Source organism: Cynoglossus semilaevis, chromosome 8, assembly GCF_000523025.1.
Source record: "Cynoglossus semilaevis isolate Cse_v1.0 chromosome 8, Cse_v1.0, whole genome shotgun sequence".
Lineage (NCBI taxonomy): Eukaryota > Metazoa > Chordata > Actinopteri > Pleuronectiformes > Cynoglossidae > Cynoglossus > Cynoglossus semilaevis.
This window is the reverse complement of record NC_024314.1, coordinates 2,952,728-2,971,378: the sequence shown is the minus strand read 5'-3', so window position 1 is coordinate 2,971,378 and position 18,651 is coordinate 2,952,728. Positions and strand designations below refer to the sequence as shown.

Below are 18,651 nucleotides of genomic sequence, written 5' to 3'. Positions count from 1 at the left end.
AGTAGTGAAAAGATTAAATTTAACTAATGAAGGCACAATGATGTAAGTCTGAACATTTCAGGATCTATTTTCATCACTTTTGCATTTAAAAGCCACAACCTCACTCCTGCACTCTGTTGTTATTTCTATCTGCTTTTGTGGGACACAGGGCAGGTTTCTGGTAAACATGACATATTAAGAATGCATTTAACACAATGATACAAAGAAAAAAATAAAAACCAAAAACGTAGTACATAAAAGTGTTGGCAGTAACCTACAATGCTGTCTTGTGCATAGACTGTGCATGAGAAATGGATGTAGTCATTTGGTTGATAAACAGTCTAGTTTTACATTTTACTGCCGTGTGCCACTGCTTTTCTTGCCCATAAATTTCCTGATACCTCAAACTACCAATAAACAACCTTTAGGAAAAAAAAGTTTACTGGCACTTTTTATAGCTAAATAGCAACACCCATCTCCAAGACACAGTCTGCAGTACTTTCCACGTGATGCCATCAGTATAGAGAGGTATCAGTTAGTAATATTTAGCCACATGGTAAGAGCATTGTAAAGCGCAATGTCTGACTAATTCACCACATGTAGGCGCTACTGTGGCACTGAGTCTCTTCAATGTTCGTGTAATTTTGGGAAGGCTACACATTTCATAAAAGTGCACTTGAGGTTACTTCACGTAAAGCTTTGCCTATTTGGAACTTTACCGTCTAGTCTGTTTAGTAGGGTGGTCTTGGTGTTGATCTTCATACCCCTACCCTGCTTTCTGGTCTCAGTCCTGGCAGTCCCTCTCCTGGTATTTCTTCATTCTCTGACAGCGAGGGCAGCCCAGACCAGGAGTCTTACACGCCCGATGAAACACAGCTTTACACTCCTTACACCTGAGCCAAAGACGAAAGGTGAACAACACAATTATTGTAACATTAAATAAATAAGAAACAACAAAAAATAAACTATATGGAAGAAAACAAAGTCTGTTATGGACCAGCCCCAGTTCTCCAAAACATACCTGGTGGTGCTGTCAAATTGAAAGGGGAAGATGGTGTCATTTGCATGACATATTTGGCAAATGAAGCCACGCTGTGTACACAGATCACACTGGAAAACATGGTTGGAGGCAAACTGCAAAAGTGTCATCAGGTGGGTTGCAAACTGACCCTCTGCTATCTTAAAAAAACAAAAACACACATATTTGCATTTTGAAGGATGTGGATAAGTTAATACAGCAAAACAACAAATTGACTTCCTCAGCTGGATACCTGTCTCAGGTCCATCACACTGTACAGATGGCTTGACTCCAACAAGTATAGTCGCTGTCCCATTCTATAGAGAAAAATAATACATACATACTTAATCTAATTAGTGGTGGGAAGTTGTGACTTGGAGGTTAAGGATGCGGACTCAGGTCTGGAAGGTTTTCAGGTTCGAGTGGTGTGTCACAAAGACAAGTAGTGCACTTTCTTTCCTTAATCATAATTATTAGTATTCATTTATTAATTAGAAAATACAAATTGGAAATGTCTATTTTTTTTTGCTGAAAGCTGTTTATTTTTTATCCATGAAATCCAGACATAAGAATGGAAGCCCTATTTATTTTCATACCTGGTCATCACATCCACCAAACAACTGATGTTGAGTGAAAGGACAGGCTGACACAAGAGGACACTGGTAAAAACAACACCATAGACAGACCTGGACTGAAGTTTCTTGTAAGCTTTGCTTCGGCAGGTGAGTATGTAGTCACCAAGGAGCCGGAGTCTTTGTCTCAGGTTGTGGACCAGAGCCATGGACTCAGCATGATTCAGTAAACCAGGATTTAACTGCCCCAGGTCCAGCAGAGGTTCCTGTTCTATCTTGGCTAATAGCTGCAGGGCTTTCCTGGATACCTGTAGAGAGGAAGTACAGCAATTAATTTCACCTGTATATAATCAGGCATGTGCTAGAGGTCTTGGTAGTAGTGATTCAGACCTTAGTTACTCGTCAACACACGTGGTACCCACCTCTCTCTGAGTGAGATCCCAGTTGTGCACCATGCGAGACGGGATGATGGTGGCGTCACCGTGGTGACAAGATTCACAGTAGTGTTGGCCAGAGAACTCACACAGCCTGGCTCTGCCCAGGGACGGACCGATCTGCTGAGGACAACCTGTAAGTGATGCAAAAAAATTATAGCTAGGCATCTGACTAACATAGACAAGAGAAACAGGATTCACAGTCACACTACGTTTAACACTCACTGTCACCTGCACACTTGAAATTCTGAGTGTCCAGTCCCTTCTCTGATGGCACTGTGCACAGATGCACCAAAAGAGATGCGTCTTCTTTTAATCTGTGTTGTACCAGCCTGTGAAGGTTCCCACTCACTCCCTGATGTACTGCAGCTGGATCATCACAACACCCTTCCCCACTCTCCAGGTAAGCGTCCAGAGCTCCACGGATCGAAACCCTCCATGAGCGAGCCTCCTCTGGGTTCTCTGCCCTGAGTCTAAGAGTTTTGTTAACAGTCAGAAGCTTAAAAAAATCTGGTCCTCCTGAGGAGACATCAGGCACCACATCCCGGATTTCTTCGATTGGATAAGTTAGATGCACAAACTTTCTTCCATCTTGAACACGGAATCCTTTCAAGGTCTCCAGAGAGAGAGAGAAGACCAGAGGTGTCCATGTCCGAGTATCAGCATCTGTGGAGAAGTACAAAACGGCCTCTTTGATGGCGTCGGTTTCTATATCACCAGTCCTTGTCCAGTCAAACTCCTGAACCGACAGAGAAGCTGCCTCAGGTCCTACACCAGTCCTTGAGTCTGACGTTGAGACGCCTTTTTCAGGGCTGGAGGGAGCAGAGGATGGTGATGAGAATGTGCACTCATCTGCACCATTCTCAGTAGTAGGTCGCAGGACTTCCCACTGCTCATCCATGTGGGATGCTGGCCGACATTTGTTCACAGCCTCCAGTATCCTGTCCACCCAATCCTCCGCTTCATCCTGATTTGCTGCTCGTAGGTACAGTCGTTTCCCTGGAAACGCCAACTCAAAGCGGCCCTCAGATGAGGTCACCTGGGCGTCTTCACAACGCACCAGGTAGCAGTTCTCGCAGCATGTCCGCTCCTCTGCATTTGAATACAGGCGAAACTCAAAGGGTGACAGCTCGCAGTAATAGTCATGCCACATCGCCAAAGCACCTCGTCTCTCTAGATGACCGAGCTTCAGCAAACCACGGAATGGGTTGGATAGTCCTGGAAGACAAACAGACACACAGGCACACGGTTACCAACACAAATCGTCAGGTGAAAAATGGACGAGGCCACAATACATCAATAAATACAAATAAATATTTTTTAAATTATATGTTTATAATTTCAATATATTGATCCTGATATATATTATATATATATACTGTATATATGTTTATATATACATATACTGTATTTACATATACATATTTTTGAATAAATTCCATACTTGTTACCAAAGAATAATACTAAAAAGATTTTTTTAAAGTTTAAAAATACCAGAGTCACAGACTGTTCAATATATTTTAATATATAATAATTGTATGAAAATGTTCCTTTTACCTTAGAGGATGTTAGAGAATAAAAAATTGGCCTACTGACAGTCTGGCAATCAGAGTTTTTCATTTTATTACATTTTTCCTTCTCTGGTAAATTTTCACCTGGAAATTTTGTTGCAACACTTTCGCTTTAATCATTAGACTCAAGGAATTTATTGTAGGTAAATAATCACACTCCAGTTGAGCTTGGCCTACAGGTGATTTCCTGTTTCACAATTCAGGAAAAACACAAGCTGCGTCAGCAGTGTAATGGGAGTGGTTTTTAACATTACACAGTCTGCACCCTACAGACTTTAGTGCCCTCAGATGACATTGGCCTGCGTGGCAGAATAACACGTGACCTTCCGGTTTTTGTTTTGTTTTGTTTTTTAACCACTGCTATTACCTATTTGTCTGCGATGAATGACACTTGGTGGCGTCTGAGAGACCTCGGGTTCAGGTGTTGGAACAGATAGGAGGGCCTTATCATGATCTGAGACCACCTCGAGCTGAGGCTTGTAGATATCATCATCAGAGATCCAGGAAGGGGAATGCTGCAGTTGTTAAAGACGGATGTCATTTCATTAGAACACACAATAAGAAAATACTTTTTATCCATCCAGGATCAGATCAGTTCTTACCTACTATTCAGTTATAGAGATATGTTCATGTGACAATAGCGGAAAAAGTGTTAAAAATGAATACGCATTGTGTTTCAGTATTATTAGTTTAGAGGAACAAGAGGATGTGTGTCACTTAACCACAGTTTAGGAAAATATTTTTAGATCCCCATGTCTTTGAAGTCAGATGTGCTTTATATTGACCCAATCCTTTAATCCACATAGAAATGTACACATTTCAAAACATCGGATAATACACAATAACTGGGAGATGTCTTCTCATTGAATAAAATTATTAGAAAAGTCACTTAAAATTCTTCAATTCAAACATAACAAACATAAAAAACATCAGTACTTCCACGTAGGTACACATATTTCTATTACTGTCCTACTATACAAAATAACATGACAGCATAATGAATAGCTTTGAATCATGGTAATAGGGATATTGCCGGTAAGATACTCACTGTTAGAGAATCTGTGGACTGTTTCCTGCTCACCACGCTGATGAAGTGTTGCTCTCCTGGGTGTAGCAGCGGCTGTGAGCTGCTGTTCTTTAAAGTTGCTGCTGCAGACGTTTGAGTCTGTTCTTGAACAGACTCAAACGTCTCCTGAACATCACCTGCACTTCCTGCCTCCACAGTCTCTACAGGGTCAGAGATTGTCGGCATGTCCACCTTTAATTCCACAGAAATATTTTTGCAAACATCAGATGGAATGTAATTGACGTGATTTTCAGCACACAATGGCACATCATCCGCAGCTGTCGGTGGCTGCGATTCCCACAGGACTGTTTTCGGAGGCCGGTCTTTAAGGTCGTGGGTCAGTGAAGCAGAGGCCTGGATGTCACTGTCAGAACCACTTAAAACTGCTGTGTCTGAAAACTGATCTGGTCCCATACTTGAGACAAAGGAGTCCTCACGCAGGGAGTCCTGACTGCATTGTCCACTCTCACCTGTGAGTGAACTACAGGGACAGAGAAATCACAATAAAATATCGTTACTGTCGGTTCTATGATTATTTCATTTTTAAAAATAAATAATGAGAGCAGGGAGCCTGTAATTCAATCGAGCAATTTTTTTTTCACCCAACAATATTAAACACACCATTTATTATTTCTGCTGACTCACTTACTGTCAATGGTGTATACATTTTTTATACAAATGACCTTTGACATGCCCAATACATTTTTTAGGTTCAGTCGAACTATGGCTTGGTGAATATTTGTAATAGGAAAAACTATTTTGTTTTTAGGAAGTATGTTTAACACATATAACATATAGGCATGACACCAAGCAACAGAGTGTCACACTGTTTTTTCTTTTACAATAACCAGAGCCTAATAGTCTAAACAACTAACTTGTATGATACTGTATAGACTTACTCTTTTTGCTGCCTCGTGCTTATATTACCATTTACAGGTAAATCCAGGTCACAGGAGGACCACTGTTCTGTTGAGCTGTGGGGGTCCTGCCCCTGCAGGAGGCTATCAGAGCTCAGACTGGAGGAGAGCTGAGAGGATCCAGTCGTTTCCAGGCTAAGGTTAGACGAGTTTAGTGCAGTCCTGGCATCTTGTATAGCACTGGACTCCTTGCCTGTTAACACTGGACACCCTGTCTGTGTATCCAAGAAATCTGAAGAGCCCGATGACTGAGAAACTGTGTCCCATGATTCTTTACGCAGGTGGGTTGACGTAAGGTAGTCCCTGCCGTTGTGGGACACGCTGGGTGAATCTGCCTGGTATAGAGGGCAGAGGCCAGCCAGGACCAGTGGTGTGGTGGTCCACTCATTGAGAACAGATGACTTGTAAGAAAGGCTGAACTGAAGTGACGCTAGACCTTGGAGATAACTGAGGAGAACTTCCCGTTCCTCAGTATTAAGGAGCAAGGCACTGGGTTGATAGTGGGTACGCAGTTTGGAGTCCTCCCGAAAAAGAGATACCAGGTAGCACTCCAGCAGGCCATGGTTGAGGGCCAGACGAAGCCACGCTCTGCAGCGACCAACATCAGTTCCCACAAAGCTGATCTTTTCCAGCTCCATAATGACATCACTAAAGATTAAATGACAAACAATTTTACATTTACCACGAAGTTGACCATGTATCCAAAACCATCCCATTTGAGATCAACACTTGCAATGTGTTCCATTGCCCTGAACCTACCGATGGGTGATGGACTTAAGGAGGCTCCAGAAGAAAGGCTGAGGAAGGGGGCCTCGATTCCCTTTCCGTGCCCGACCAGCAGCCTCTGTGCGGATGTACTTGCTCCTAATACCGTGGATGAAGATGGCCTCTAAGGCGCAGCAGAGCAAGTTAGCATCACCATCTTCACTGGTCACCACTGAGTCTGACGTTACATATCGCTTCTGCAGCGCCTTTAGTGACTGTGCCAACGTCTCTTTGATCTGTTCAACACATATGAGAAACCAAGTTGAGGTACTCTTGCTTTTTTGAGTGGATGTCACTAAAGGTGTGGTTATGTTGAGCAGTCAAGTTATTTTTTATTTATACAACATAACTTACTTTAGTTATAAAATTAGAATTAAAACCTGCCCTCCCAAAAAACAAAATGGGGAGAATGGAGGAATGTGTATACAGTCAATTTTATACTGGTCTTATATTAACAATACAAAGTAAAGCATAATAAGTTTTAGCGATATTCATGACTTATGTTATTTTGAATCCATAGAAACAGTTAGTAAACAACTAAGGCCTGGTGGAAAACATGGCCTCTGTAAAAAAAATAAGCCGTTGATTCCCAGCCATGTACTACTGCCACTGAATTATAAAAAAAAACAAGTAAAAGGAAGAAGAAGAAATAATAAGAAGTGCACTAAGATCTTTGCACGTGGGAAACAGATTGTTGTTGTTGTACCTGTCTGACATCTTTAGCCTCTGGTGGCATGTCGGGTATCTGTGTGGCTAACATGGCACCTCCTGAGGAAACGTATTACTCCCACATTGCACACTACAGCACAAAACAAAAGGATATATATTATTATATTATTATTATTATATATTATTATTGCCACAACCATCCAGTGCTGCAAAAAACTAGCATTGGCACTGGCTAGGACAAAAGGCAAAAGACAAAGGAAAGTAGTAGTAAAGTAACAGTTGCATAAAGACTCCCTAATAAATCCAAGTTTTAACACAGGTAAACAAATTACCGAAACTGGAAAGAAAGTATTCAGGTCTGTTGCTTAATGTTGTGATTTTAGAACTGAATATTGTTTTGTAAGCTAAAAGCTAGAGTTGATACCGTTGGCAAATATCTAGCTGGCATACAAATAAATATAGGCTTGCCTGCAACGTCTTTACTATGCTATTATTCCTTTCTTTCTTTTTAGATTAAGAAGTACCCGTCTGTGTGCCAAAGGATGACAGGGAAACTAGTTTTTTTCCCCTCTTTCTCCACTTTGGCAGCAGCGTTTTTTCCATTAAGCAATCGCAGCACTCTTCATCATGAGACTGTACTGTGTGATGTATCTGCAATGTCATGGTTTCAGTGGTGTGTATCCACTTGAATGTAAGTCATGTGAAGTGCTGTTAATAGAACTCCAGGATCTGCAGGGAAGTAACAACAAATGCCTCAGAGCTAACTTCCCCAATCTGGACACCAAAAGATCTGAGGGAACTTAAGGATCTGTGCAGTGTAAAAATATCTATATCGTATCATATCATATCTAACACGTTGGATTCTGCTTTATCAAACATAACTGAGGAAGTAAATAACTAACGGCCGGTTTTATAGAACGAATTTTGTTCGGTAAAATATACCCGAGAGTCAGTCCTGTCGCTGCTTCAAACATGCCTGTCACAATACTTTTATCTCATTAAGAATCACCATTTCAGACATTGAACCTATTGATAGTGAGTCTCCCAAAAACACAATAAATTGTTTAAATTTACTGAGAATTCCAAAAATGACTGAATATTTCATTATTCTCTAAGCTTAAGCTTGATCAGAAAAAGGTGGTAGTGACTGCAACAGGAGCTCTTACAGAATATTAAGTTGTATTGAGGTGACAGCTGACAAAATACTTAGGTTGTTTTTACACGAACAGCAAACACATGACTACTCATGTGCTCATCAAGAGAGGATTTTCTGTAATCAAAATAATCACATCAACATTTAAAACAATTACTGCTACCCTATAGTCTTTTCTACTTCCTCTAGTTGTGGTGCCGGGTATGTCCTGTTTTTGTTGCAGGAAAAAAGCGATAATGTTGTCATATAAAATAATTTCGAGTTTTGACATGTGGCTACAGCCGAGTCCAGTAGCCTAAATGCAGCATTAGCAGCAAGGTAGACTTTCTTACCGAAACACGTCCGATATTATCCAAAAGCAGCCGTGTGACCTTCTGTTAGCAACTGCTACCGATGAGTGGGAGTTCATGGATGTTGTCCTTCTAGGAGTTTTGTCTTTTAAAACAAAAGAAACCTACAAACACGGAGCGAAAACTCGGATTTGTTTTGACAAGTGGTGGTGCAAGTGTCTAATGTAGCACCAGTGCATCATGGGAGTTTGACGAGTGCTATGATGCATTTAATGTTCGTCGAAAAAAAAAGACGAGTAACAGCGTAGTTTTCCCGGTGGTGTTGCCCACGTCAGAACTATTTGTTCCCTGCCTGTTCCTGTCTTAGAGCACAGTGGTTAAAAAAACGACTTTCTGCAACATCATTTCAGATGAAGATTGAACGCGGTTTATTAGTATTGGATTAGTGGGTATTCTGTACTAGGTTAGGTACTCTGTAATCTAGTATTTGGCCTAGTATTTAGTTGTGTTTTACGACAGATTTCACATACATCTTCTTCTACTATAATAAATAAATAGATGAATGAATCACATTAATAGATGTACAGTTAGGTTCCTGAAATAAATATAGTAAAACCAATCCAACCCCCGGACCACGAGTGGCGCTGTAGGCTACTTATATCTGAAATACATTAGGCTGTTGAATTTCTCTACACTATATTTGATTGCACTCATTCTTCACCAATAGAATAGGGAACCCCCAATAGTCACTTTGTAAATCGATATTGTGTGTTGTGTCGAGATGAACGTATTTTAGTCACCCCTGTTGATACAGCACGTTTAAAAGAGAGACAGTGAGACAGACAAATGTTGGGTTTGGTAAATGAAAAATCATCTTTAATAGATTCCATTACACATGTAAAAATAATTACTTTATTTGGGCCATAGTTGAATAAATAGATAAATAGATAAATAGATAAATAAATATTACATCAACAGGTTTTAGTCAAGTAGAGATGAGACCAGAAGATCTGCTCTGGTGAGATGATATTCCATTTCTGTTCTGACCAGCTCCCAGGCTTCAGCGCTGTGGCCCTACACAAATAACAATGGAGAATATGATCATTATTCATAGATAGATAGATAGATAGATAGATAGAAGGACAGACAGACAGACAGACAGACAGATACCTGTCTTTCTAGGATGTGGCATGAAAGTCTCTTGAAATACAGCTGCAGCTTCTTGTTCTTCTTCTTGTGGCTGTGTTCACCAATCTAAATATGTAAGAGATACATTTATTTATTAAGTGTGTTTTATTAATCCAATCTAATGCGGTGAAACATCCACTGTGACACTCACACAGGAGCGGAGGTGGTTAATCTGCTGTGACACAAGATTGAAGAAGTTCTTCAGTGTTCTCTCTTCCCATGATGTCGCGCTGTGATCCTCATGCAGCAGATCAACCATCTCCTCCAGAACCTGAGCTGTGAAACCAAGTTTAACCTCCGCCTGAAGGAAGAGGAAGAAACAACACAGACGTGAGATGAAATTGTTTTAAAAATAAAATGTTTTTTTTTTCTTTGTAAATCAGGTTTTGAAAACAATAAGCAACAATGTTTGACTCACTGAATCTTTATCTGCCTGACTGTAGAGATCATCAGGAAAGGCCACAGTCTCCTCCAGGGCAGCATCCTCTGTGGTGTTGGTGGAGTTATTAGTCTGTATCACACACACACATCATGTGTTACAGGGGAAAGAAGATTAAATTAGTGTTTCAAATGTTTATTGTCAAACTAATGATAATAATAACAATGATAATAGTCATCAATTCAAGACAACCTGAACATTAGTGAGTCCAAACGTGGAATCAAATTCACAATACTTGACTAATAAAGATATTTAGATATTCTAGTACAATCGTCTGGTTACATATTTCAGAAAAGAGCTGTAGTGAATTGTATACAGGAAATGATGTCATAATCAGTTTGTGAGTGAAAGGGTCCCTCAGAGACCACCACTCAAAAAGACAGCCAGCTACTTTTATCTCAAAAATTAGATATGTAAAAAAAACAAAGCACAAATCCATGACATTAAAGGCATCGTTAACATTGTTTTAGACAAAATCTAAAAGGAAGCGTTCACTCACCAAACTTTGAAAAAGTTTCAGAGAGTTTTCACTGAACACTTTGAATTTATGGTCCAACCATCTGCAGCTCAGAGTGGAGACGCCACTGCACACACCCAGGAAGAGGCAAACCAACAAGACCCTGCTGATCATTTTGGAAAGAGTAGAAGTAGTTTCTTTATGGAGTTAGTTCAGGTGTCTGATTGTGATGAACTGATGGAGCAGACCTGCAGCTTTATAACAGGACTCACCTATTTCACTTTCCAGTCTGAACCTAATGCTACATGTGTGGGAAATCTTTAGATATAAATATTTATGAATGTGAAAATAAAAATTAACCATGGCAGGCAAAACAAAAGCCTTTTTACACTAAGAGCCAAAGAATGTATGAATTATTCAGCTTAATAATCTAATCAATATTATTTTTCTATTAGATAATTAGTAATGAAATAACTTATGTAATATTATCAGACATCTCTGAATATTAGTTAAGTTTAAGTGATATTATTTACAGACATCAAATTGTATGTATGTTTAAAGAACTAAATTAGAGTTTAGAATTATTTACTTGTACTTTGTTATTACAATTGCAAGATCTTAACCTTAGAATTAAGTGTGTTTCACTGAAGCAATACCAACTTTACTCTCCTCGTAGTTATAACTTATTTTTCTGAGATGATGATGATGATGATGATTATTATTTTCATTTGTTGTTTTTCTTTTGTTTGTATCTTTTTTATTTCCACTTGATTTCCACTTGTTCTGTCACCAATTTTATCCTGTTGTACAATCATCCTAAAATACAAGATACAAGGTATCATAAATACCTAACAAAGACTGTACACATATTTTGATTGCCTACATTTTTTAACATTTGTTGTCTTTTATATATCCAATTAACTTTCCAGTGCAGACCTCATGATAAATATAATTTATTTAAATGATTGGTAAACTGTTCCATGTTGAATGATTAGACTTCCATGGAAGTTTCTTCAGAGCACAGCATGTGTTATACCACAGGGTGAAAGCGCTTCCCCACACAGAGAAAATGAAACAGACTGGTGACGCAACAGTGACATCATAACATAAGGCGTTGGCCACAATGGCTCTAGCTGTTATTTCAGCATGTCATTCCTTTACTCAGTGGTCAATTCTTTTTTAAACATATATCATACTGTGGAAATGTGACAGAACTACAACAGGCTTCTTTGGAAATGTCTTTACGTGCATTTTTTAACAGCGCCACCTACATATTGTATGATAACCTTGCATTTAATCATTTTTCTCAAGATAGGAGAGATTTTTCTACACTGAATTTTTAACATGCTTTATTTTGAATTTTTGGGTTTAAATCTATTTAATCTGCATACGAATACCAGCTCATGTTCGATTTTTTTTTAAATGACTGCAAGTCTTAAAAAAATGACCTATTTAACTAGTGGAGTTCTACAGAAGGGTAATGTGCTAAATTGTTAAAATTAACATTAAACTCACACATATATCCACTACAAAAAAACTTAGAAGAGAGAATTCTGAGCCGTGGCTTCTGAAAGTGTATTGGCTAAAACGGATGCCTAAAAAACAGGGTGTATATATATATATATATATATATATATATAGAGAGAGAGAGAGAGAGAGAGAGAGAGAGAGAGAGAGAGAGTAGAAGTACTACACAAATAATAGTTTTCAGATGCACCCGTTAAGGACTATTCTTTAATATAACCACTAGGTTAGAGTGTGTCTGTTAGTAATATTCTATTTTTTCTGAATTGTATTTAAATTTAAAGCAACAAAATTGATAGGATAAAAAAGTAGACCACAGGTTTCATATCAAAAACATTTTATGCTTCATGTTTCAGTTTACAATGAATACATAGGTTTGAGTTAATCCCCTTTTTCACACAGAAGATCATGTTCACAGGTTCAGCCTGAGAACAGGGACTTCCCCTTGACAACAACTATTACACAGGCTCACACCTTTTATGATTTTATGAATGAAAACTGGCAGTGATTCCAAAAATAAAAGATGCATTTAAAAAAATGGAAAGAAAACTCTCGCATTTCTTTAAATAAATTTATTTAGTTTGTTTTGTAAAAAAACAACAACTTTGATTTCTGTTCACATTAAGCCGCACATTTATTTCATATTTACGACATTATAAAAACATGAAAATACCATAATTAACCTGCCAATGTTCATATTTTAATATCAGAAAATGCAGGTGATGTATTTCTTACAGTCATTCTATGCTTGAAAGTCATTATGAATTTAGAAAACTATGTAATACATCTGTTGGGAATATTTATTACTTCAGTTTCTGTAATCACATTCATATTATCCATCACAAAAGGCAACAATTTTCAAAACAATAACACTGATTTAAATCATAGATGTATGACATCAAACTGTCAAATGTGTGTAGTATGTACTGTAGTAAAACCACTAAAGATTTCCCACACATGTAGCATTAGGTTCAGACTGGAAAGTGAAATAGGTGAGTCCTGTTATAAAGCTGCAGGTCTGCTCCATCAGTTCATCACAATCAGACACCTGAACTAACTCCATAAAGAAACTACTTCTACTCTTTCCAAAATGATCAGCAGGGTCTTGTTGGTTTGCCTCTTCCTGGGTGTGTGCAGTGGCGTCTCCACTCTGAGCTGCAGATGGTTGGACCATAAATTCAAAGTGTTCAGTGAAAACTCTCTGAAACTTTTTCAAAGTTTGGTGAGTGAACGCTTCCTTTTAGATTTTGTCTAAAACAATGTTAACGATGCCTTTAATGTCATGGATTTGTGCTTTGTTTTTTTTACATATCTAATTTTTGAGATAAAAGTAGCTGGCTGTCTTTTTGAGTGGTGGTCTCTGAGGGACCCTTTCACTCACAAACTGATTATGACATCATTTCCTGTATACAATTCACTACAGCTCTTTTCTGAAATATGTAACCAGACGATTGTACTAGAATATCTAAATATCTTTATTAGTCAAGTATTGTGAATTTGATTCCACGTTTGGACTCACTAATGTTCAGGTTGTCTTGAATTGATGACTATTATCATTGTTATTATTATCATTAGTTTGACAATAAACATTTGAAACACTAATTTAATCTTCTTTCCCCTGTAACACATGATGTGTGTGTGTGATACAGACTAATAACTCCACCAACACCACAGAGGATGCTGCCCTGGAGGAGACTGTGGCCTTTCCTGATGATCTCTACAGTCAGGCAGATAAAGATTCAGTGAGTCAAACATTGTTGCTTATTGTTTTCAAAACCTGATTTACAAAGAAAAAAAAAACATTTTATTTTTAAAACAATTTCATCTCACGTCTGTGTTGTTTCTTCCTCTTCCTTCAGGCGGAGGTTAAACTTGGTTTCACAGCTCAGGTTCTGGAGGAGATGGTTGATCTGCTGCATGAGGATCACAGCGCGACATCATGGGAAGAGAGAACACTGAAGAACTTCTTCAATCTTGTGTCACAGCAGATTAACCACCTCCGCTCCTGTGTGAGTGTCACAGTGGATGTTTCACCGCATTAGATTGGATTAATAAAACACACTTAATAAATAAATGTATCTCTTACATATTTAGATTGGTGAACACAGCCACAAGAAGAAGAACAAGAAGCTGCAGCTGTATTTCAAGAGACTTTCATGCCACATCCTAGAAAGACAGGTATCTGTCTGTCTGTCTGTCTGTCTGTCCTTCTATCTATCTATCTATCTATCTATCTATGAATAATGATCATATTCTCCATTGTTATTTGTGTAGGGCCACAGCGCTGAAGCCTGGGAGCTGGTCAGAACAGAAATGGAATATCATCTCACCAGAGCAGATCTTCTGGTCTCATCTCTACTTGACTAAAACCTGTTGATGTAATATTTATTTATCTATTTATCTATTTATCTATTTATTCAACTATGGCCCAAATAAAGTAATTATTTTTACATGTGTAATGGAATCTATTAAAGATGATTTTTCATTTACCAAACCCAACATTTGTCTGTCTCACTGTCTCTCTTTTAAACGTGCTGTATCAACAGGGGTGACTAAAATATAAGTAGCCTACAGCGCCACTCGTGGTCCGGGGGTTGGATTGGTTTTACTATATTTATTTCAGGAAACTGACTGTAGAGAAAGTCGAAAGTCTGTGACCTGTGACACAAAAGTCCACAATATTTCTGAGCTCCCCCTAAATGTCTCCAATTAGGTTTTAGCTGCCCTATAATTTGAACTCTGGTTTATGGTGAGATTTGTTAGGTTAGTTGGGATTCTGAAGTTAGTTGGTACCAAAGGAGCATCCGACAGATGTTTATTTATTTGTTTATTCATTTCTTTGTTTTATTCTACATCTAAAGGTGTTACATGTTTTAGTTATATTGTTTTATATTGTTTTAAACAATATTGCATCAAAAACATGCATCTGCTTCCCAGTGAAGACCCATTTCAACCCAGAGACTAAAATTCCTTCTTCATATTATAACAAAAGCTAAATCTGCTAAAGAACATCACACAAACGGATTTGTTTCCAAGAACACAAAATCAGTCAAGTAAAAAAAAGTAGCTTCAACAAAAAAGTATTAAAAATTAAAACTGGTGTCTTCGAGAACTTCAAACAACATCACACAGAGAGAAGAGTAAAAAAGACAGATGAAGAAAATAAAGAAAGAGAAAAAAACATTACAACTACATACAGGGATGTCAACACATTTGGAATGTCAAAAATCCCAAATCACCCAGAATTTCCTCTGTACTTTAGAAGCTGCTTATTCCTAATTTAGCTGCTGTATATTTAAGATGTTAAAACTCAAACCCCTGATTAAAAATACTCCGGCCTCGTTCGTTTCATTCCCACGGGGCCTCAGATCCATCTGGCTGAGCATAAACTGTCAGCTCCTCATACATTCCTCCATTACACGTCTCAATTGCCAAGCCCTAAGAGAGGAAGAAACCCGTCAGTTATCTTCACAGTGTGTGGAGTGTTATATTTAACACCATCTGAAAAGTCATGTCAAGTGAAGAATAAAGAATTTAAATCCGTAATCATTTTATAAATGTTGTGACACAACCAACCTGATAGATGTGGTCATTTTCAGGCATCTCATATTCGCTATCCTCCTTTTCAGACTGTTCAGAAAAATAAAACCATTTTTTTTGTCATTTTTTCAAAAGAAAAGGTATAACTTAGTTGACATATTTTGGCTCATGCTGTTCCTCACCAGGTTTCGTTTCTGCATCAGCAGAGCAGCGATAAACAAGGCCAACAACAGAGCCTGGACAATAATGAGCCCGTCCTTGATGGTGGTCCTGTGCTGGGCTGCAGTCAAGTCTGTGGCCTCTGTGAGAGAAAATATGTTTTTATCACACAAGTTGAACTGATAGCTGCAAATGACCAAAATTAGCAATAATAAATCTGTCATCATATGTACTGAAGCTTGATAAAAAAAATAAAAAACTGAGCACAATGTTTCATTTTTGTGTCATAATATGGAATATTCAAATTTCTGACAACTAGATTTTAAATTAGCACCTAAAAACATGAATTTTGCATAGTGCCTATATTACACCTGCCTCCACATACAGTTTCCACTGGGGGCTAAGATAAACAAACAGATGACGCGCCCAGGTGTGAGAAGGAGTTCCGGCTACTATACTTACTGACGACTATCAGTTGAGTTCCAGGCCCCATTGTGTTGCCAGCTTGGCAGAAGTACACTCCACTGTCCTCTACTTGAACTCTGTGTAAGGTGAGAAGGTTGTCTTTGGTCAAACTCCTGTTACCAGACACGTCCCTTTCCAGCTGTAGCACTACTTTCTTCTGGTCGTACGCGTCAGCTCTGTACCACTGCATGTTCAGTGAGTCCACACGTTCAGTCATGGAACATTGAATCAACACGGAGGAGCCCATTTTGACTCCAATGAACCGGGGCTTCTGAGTAATCCTATGTGCTAAAGGAAGAAGGAAAGAAACGTGACACAGTTAACGGCAGTTTGTTTTAAGTGGTTTGAAAACAAAGTAAATTATTGTTTGTATCATATGTATTAAAAAATAACTAGAGTTGTACTTTTTTTTTAGAAAACTTCCTCTTTTACTCCAGGTGGACAGGAAGTATTGATATTGTAGCCTAACGATAACAAATACTTTGAGTAGCATATACATTTCATACAGTAAAAAAAATGTGACAATTCAATAGGAAAATCATCAATCATCACATTTCTAGGACAACATTCTGTCAGTGATATTTATCCACAGGACTTTTGAAATTGTCTTTTTTTTTCTTTCTATTTTACCTCAAATGATCACTTACCTGAGATGTGGTTCAGACCCAAAATGAAGCATCCAACCAGTAACCAGCGCATGATAACATGCAAGAAAGAAATAATTTTAAAAGGCAATAAAAACGTGTGTCTCACAGTCACTGCAGTCATGAAACTGAGTGAGGTTTCTGCATCAGCGGCTGCGTGGCGTGTTCTGACACACGACATAAACAGCAGGAAAATGAGGGGCAGAACGGTGCAGCCCTTTACCAAAATAGCTCAACCAAAACGCTTTATCTAATTTAATGACATCGGCGTGAATGCGATTGACATGTACAACCAATGGTTTAGAGTTTAATCATGAATAGACTTAGGTCGATTTTTAAATGAACTAACTATGTGCTAATGAGCTAACAATACAACGTACCAAAATGAATTTCTTAGAGTAGAAAATTAAACAAGAATCAATTTGAATATCTAAATTTCCTGTTGAAGTACCAGAAATGGTTTTAGCAATTTCATACTTTTAGAAAAAGCATATACCTGAAAAAACACAAATTATACGTTAAGCACATTGATGACGTAGGGTTGTGAAAATAAAACCGATATGACAGTCATGGTGTCACGTGGTTGAAACTAAAACTGGACAGTGGTGTAGTTTCTGACAGAACTCAGTTTGTTTGCATTTTTGTCCCTCAATGCCAAGGTCTTTCAAACTCTCTGGTTTCCTCTAACTGCCAGCTGTAATGCACCATCATGTATCATAATAAAAAACATGGCTGCATGGCTCCACGCAGAGTGACTCCACTCAGGACAACTCCTTCCAGTTGTCACCTGACTTATTTATTACTCTGTACTCTCCACTGCTGCAAAATCAAATGTCAGTGTTGTGATGAAACAGGTGAAAAGAAACCACTGTCTGAACTGTGAGACTTGGACTGAGCGACAAACACACTGCTGCATTTCCTCAGCCAGTATCTGAAAAAAACCCACAACATTTACATAAACTTACTGTAAGAAAACATAGCCATGCAAATCACAGTCATCCCACAGACATTGTCACTTTGGCCAATGTTACTCTGCTAACACTGAGATGCAGCCAAGAGTGAAGTTTCCAGATCGGCCAAGCAGATCACATTTCCCTACTTGTCAACACACTTCAACATACTCTCACTACTTTACTGTTTTTTCTGTTTATGGTAATGGAATTGAACTTTAAGGTCATGTGTAATAATTATCATTTATACGACTACAGTGTCTACAGATTATGGTGTCTGTTTTTAAGATAAAAGGAAAAATTCCTTTGTTTCAGTCTTGTCTCTTGGTTTTAACTTTTGATAGTAAATATTTTATTGTTTGGGTATCTAAGACTAAAAGTGTATTTAGAAGTATATTTTGCATAGTGAGTGAGTATTCTGTACTCGGCCATTTATATTTGGTGCTTTTCCTGTTGTTACTTTTTTTTTTTTTCTGTCACACATCTGTAACTGAAAACCTCGCAAAGTTGCAGAAAGCAACATACTGTAGTGTTATGCATCAGCATATTCACTAGTGGAGTCTGACCTTTGGCCTTTGCTCTTATAAAAAAAGCGCTCCCCTCTGTACACAGAGCCATAGTAAAATACAGTAGGGTGAAAAAAGTGAAGTTACCAAACCATGTTATTCAAGACTACATAGTTCCTCATTGCAAAAAAAAAAACAAAAAAAAAAAAACCTCAAAATATAATTGCTTCCCCGTACTCATTCCCCACGTTAGGGAGGCAGCGTCTCCCTATTTCCACCCCTAGGGGACGCAATTATACATCATATTAAAGGAGCAAAGAGAAGCCCAGAGTCCACTATTTCCCT

General features: G+C 38.4%; 3 protein-coding genes and 2 long non-coding RNA genes across 6 annotated transcripts; 2 read left to right on the top strand and 3 right to left on the bottom strand.

The window, feature by feature from the left end:
• Positions 1-61: 61 nt before the first annotated feature.
• Positions 62-8,662, bottom strand: plekhm1 (pleckstrin homology domain containing, family M (with RUN domain) member 1). Of its 2 annotated transcripts, none has more exons than XM_008313982.3 (12): positions 8,477-8,662; positions 7,029-7,121; positions 6,317-6,558; positions 5,540-6,205; positions 4,623-5,121; positions 3,942-4,089; positions 2,229-3,221; positions 1,992-2,137; positions 1,684-1,877; positions 1,251-1,314; positions 1,001-1,158; positions 62-872 (listed from the first exon to the last, which is right to left on the bottom strand). In XM_008313982.3, the coding sequence occupies exons 2-12, from the start codon at positions 7,080-7,082 to the stop codon at positions 764-766; spliced, it is 3,273 nt and encodes a 1,090-aa protein (XP_008312204.1). In that variant the 5' UTR covers positions 7,083-7,121; positions 8,477-8,662; the 3' UTR covers positions 62-763. The 2 variants fall into 2 exon arrangements, with proteins under 2 accessions (XP_008312204.1, XP_008312205.1); XM_008313983.3 differs by having other exon boundaries at positions 2,235-3,221; positions 8,477-8,661.
• Positions 8,663-9,221: 559 nt separating this feature from the next.
• On the top strand, positions 9,222-10,270 carry LOC112487374 (uncharacterized). The gene is made up of 2 exons (XR_003050422.1): positions 9,222-9,952; positions 10,066-10,270. It is a non-coding gene; the product is annotated as an uncharacterized LOC112487374 (long non-coding RNA).
• Positions 10,271-12,242: 1,972 nt separating this feature from the next.
• On the top strand, positions 12,243-15,123 carry LOC103381580 (interferon a3-like). The gene is made up of 5 exons (XM_008314007.2): positions 12,243-13,264; positions 13,692-13,784; positions 13,902-14,051; positions 14,137-14,220; positions 14,317-15,123. Exons 1-5 carry the CDS (start codon positions 13,133-13,135, stop codon positions 14,407-14,409), a joined length of 552 nt encoding a protein of 183 aa, XP_008312229.1. The 5' UTR covers positions 12,243-13,132; the 3' UTR covers positions 14,410-15,123.
• LOC112487375 (uncharacterized) lies at positions 13,555-14,007 on the bottom strand. The gene is made up of 2 exons (XR_003050423.1): positions 13,873-14,007; positions 13,555-13,759 (listed from the first exon to the last, which is right to left on the bottom strand). It is a non-coding gene; the product is annotated as an uncharacterized LOC112487375 (long non-coding RNA).
• Positions 14,857-17,014, bottom strand: cd79b (CD79b molecule, immunoglobulin-associated beta). The gene is made up of 5 exons (XM_008314006.3): positions 16,854-17,014; positions 16,204-16,494; positions 15,765-15,883; positions 15,619-15,672; positions 14,857-15,480 (listed from the first exon to the last, which is right to left on the bottom strand). Exons 1-5 carry the CDS (start codon positions 16,972-16,974, stop codon positions 15,391-15,393), a joined length of 675 nt encoding a protein of 224 aa, XP_008312228.3. The 5' UTR covers positions 16,975-17,014; the 3' UTR covers positions 14,857-15,390.
• Positions 17,015-18,651: the final 1,637 nt, after the last annotated feature.

Coding starts and splice junctions, on each gene's coding strand:
- plekhm1 (XM_008313982.3), bottom strand. CDS start 7,082: ATGTTAGCCACACAGATACCCGACATGCCACCAGAGGCTAAAGATGTC. Junction 4,090..4,622: donor AGTCCACAGATTCTCTAACA/GTGAGTATCTTA, acceptor TAACAACTGCAG/CATTCCCCTTCCTGGATCTC. Junction 3,222..3,941: donor CATTCATCGCAGACAAATAG/GTAATAGCAGTG, acceptor TTTGTCTTCCAG/GACTATCCAACCCATTCCGT.
- cd79b (XM_008314006.3), bottom strand. CDS start 16,974: ATGACTGCAGTGACTGTGAGACACACGTTTTTATTGCCTTTTAAAATT. Junction 15,884..16,203: donor AACTCAACTGATAGTCGTCA/GTAAGTATAGTA, acceptor TTTCTCTCACAG/AGGCCACAGACTTGACTGCA. Junction 15,481..15,618: donor AAAATGACCACATCTATCAG/GTTGGTTGTGTC, acceptor TTCCTCTCTTAG/GGCTTGGCAATTGAGACGTG.
- LOC103381580 (XM_008314007.2), top strand. CDS start 13,133: ATGATCAGCAGGGTCTTGTTGGTTTGCCTCTTCCTGGGTGTGTGCAGT. Junction 13,785..13,901: donor GTCAGGCAGATAAAGATTCA/GTGAGTCAAACA, acceptor CTCTTCCTTCAG/GCGGAGGTTAAACTTGGTTT. Junction 14,052..14,136: donor TTAACCACCTCCGCTCCTGT/GTGAGTGTCACA, acceptor TTACATATTTAG/ATTGGTGAACACAGCCACAA.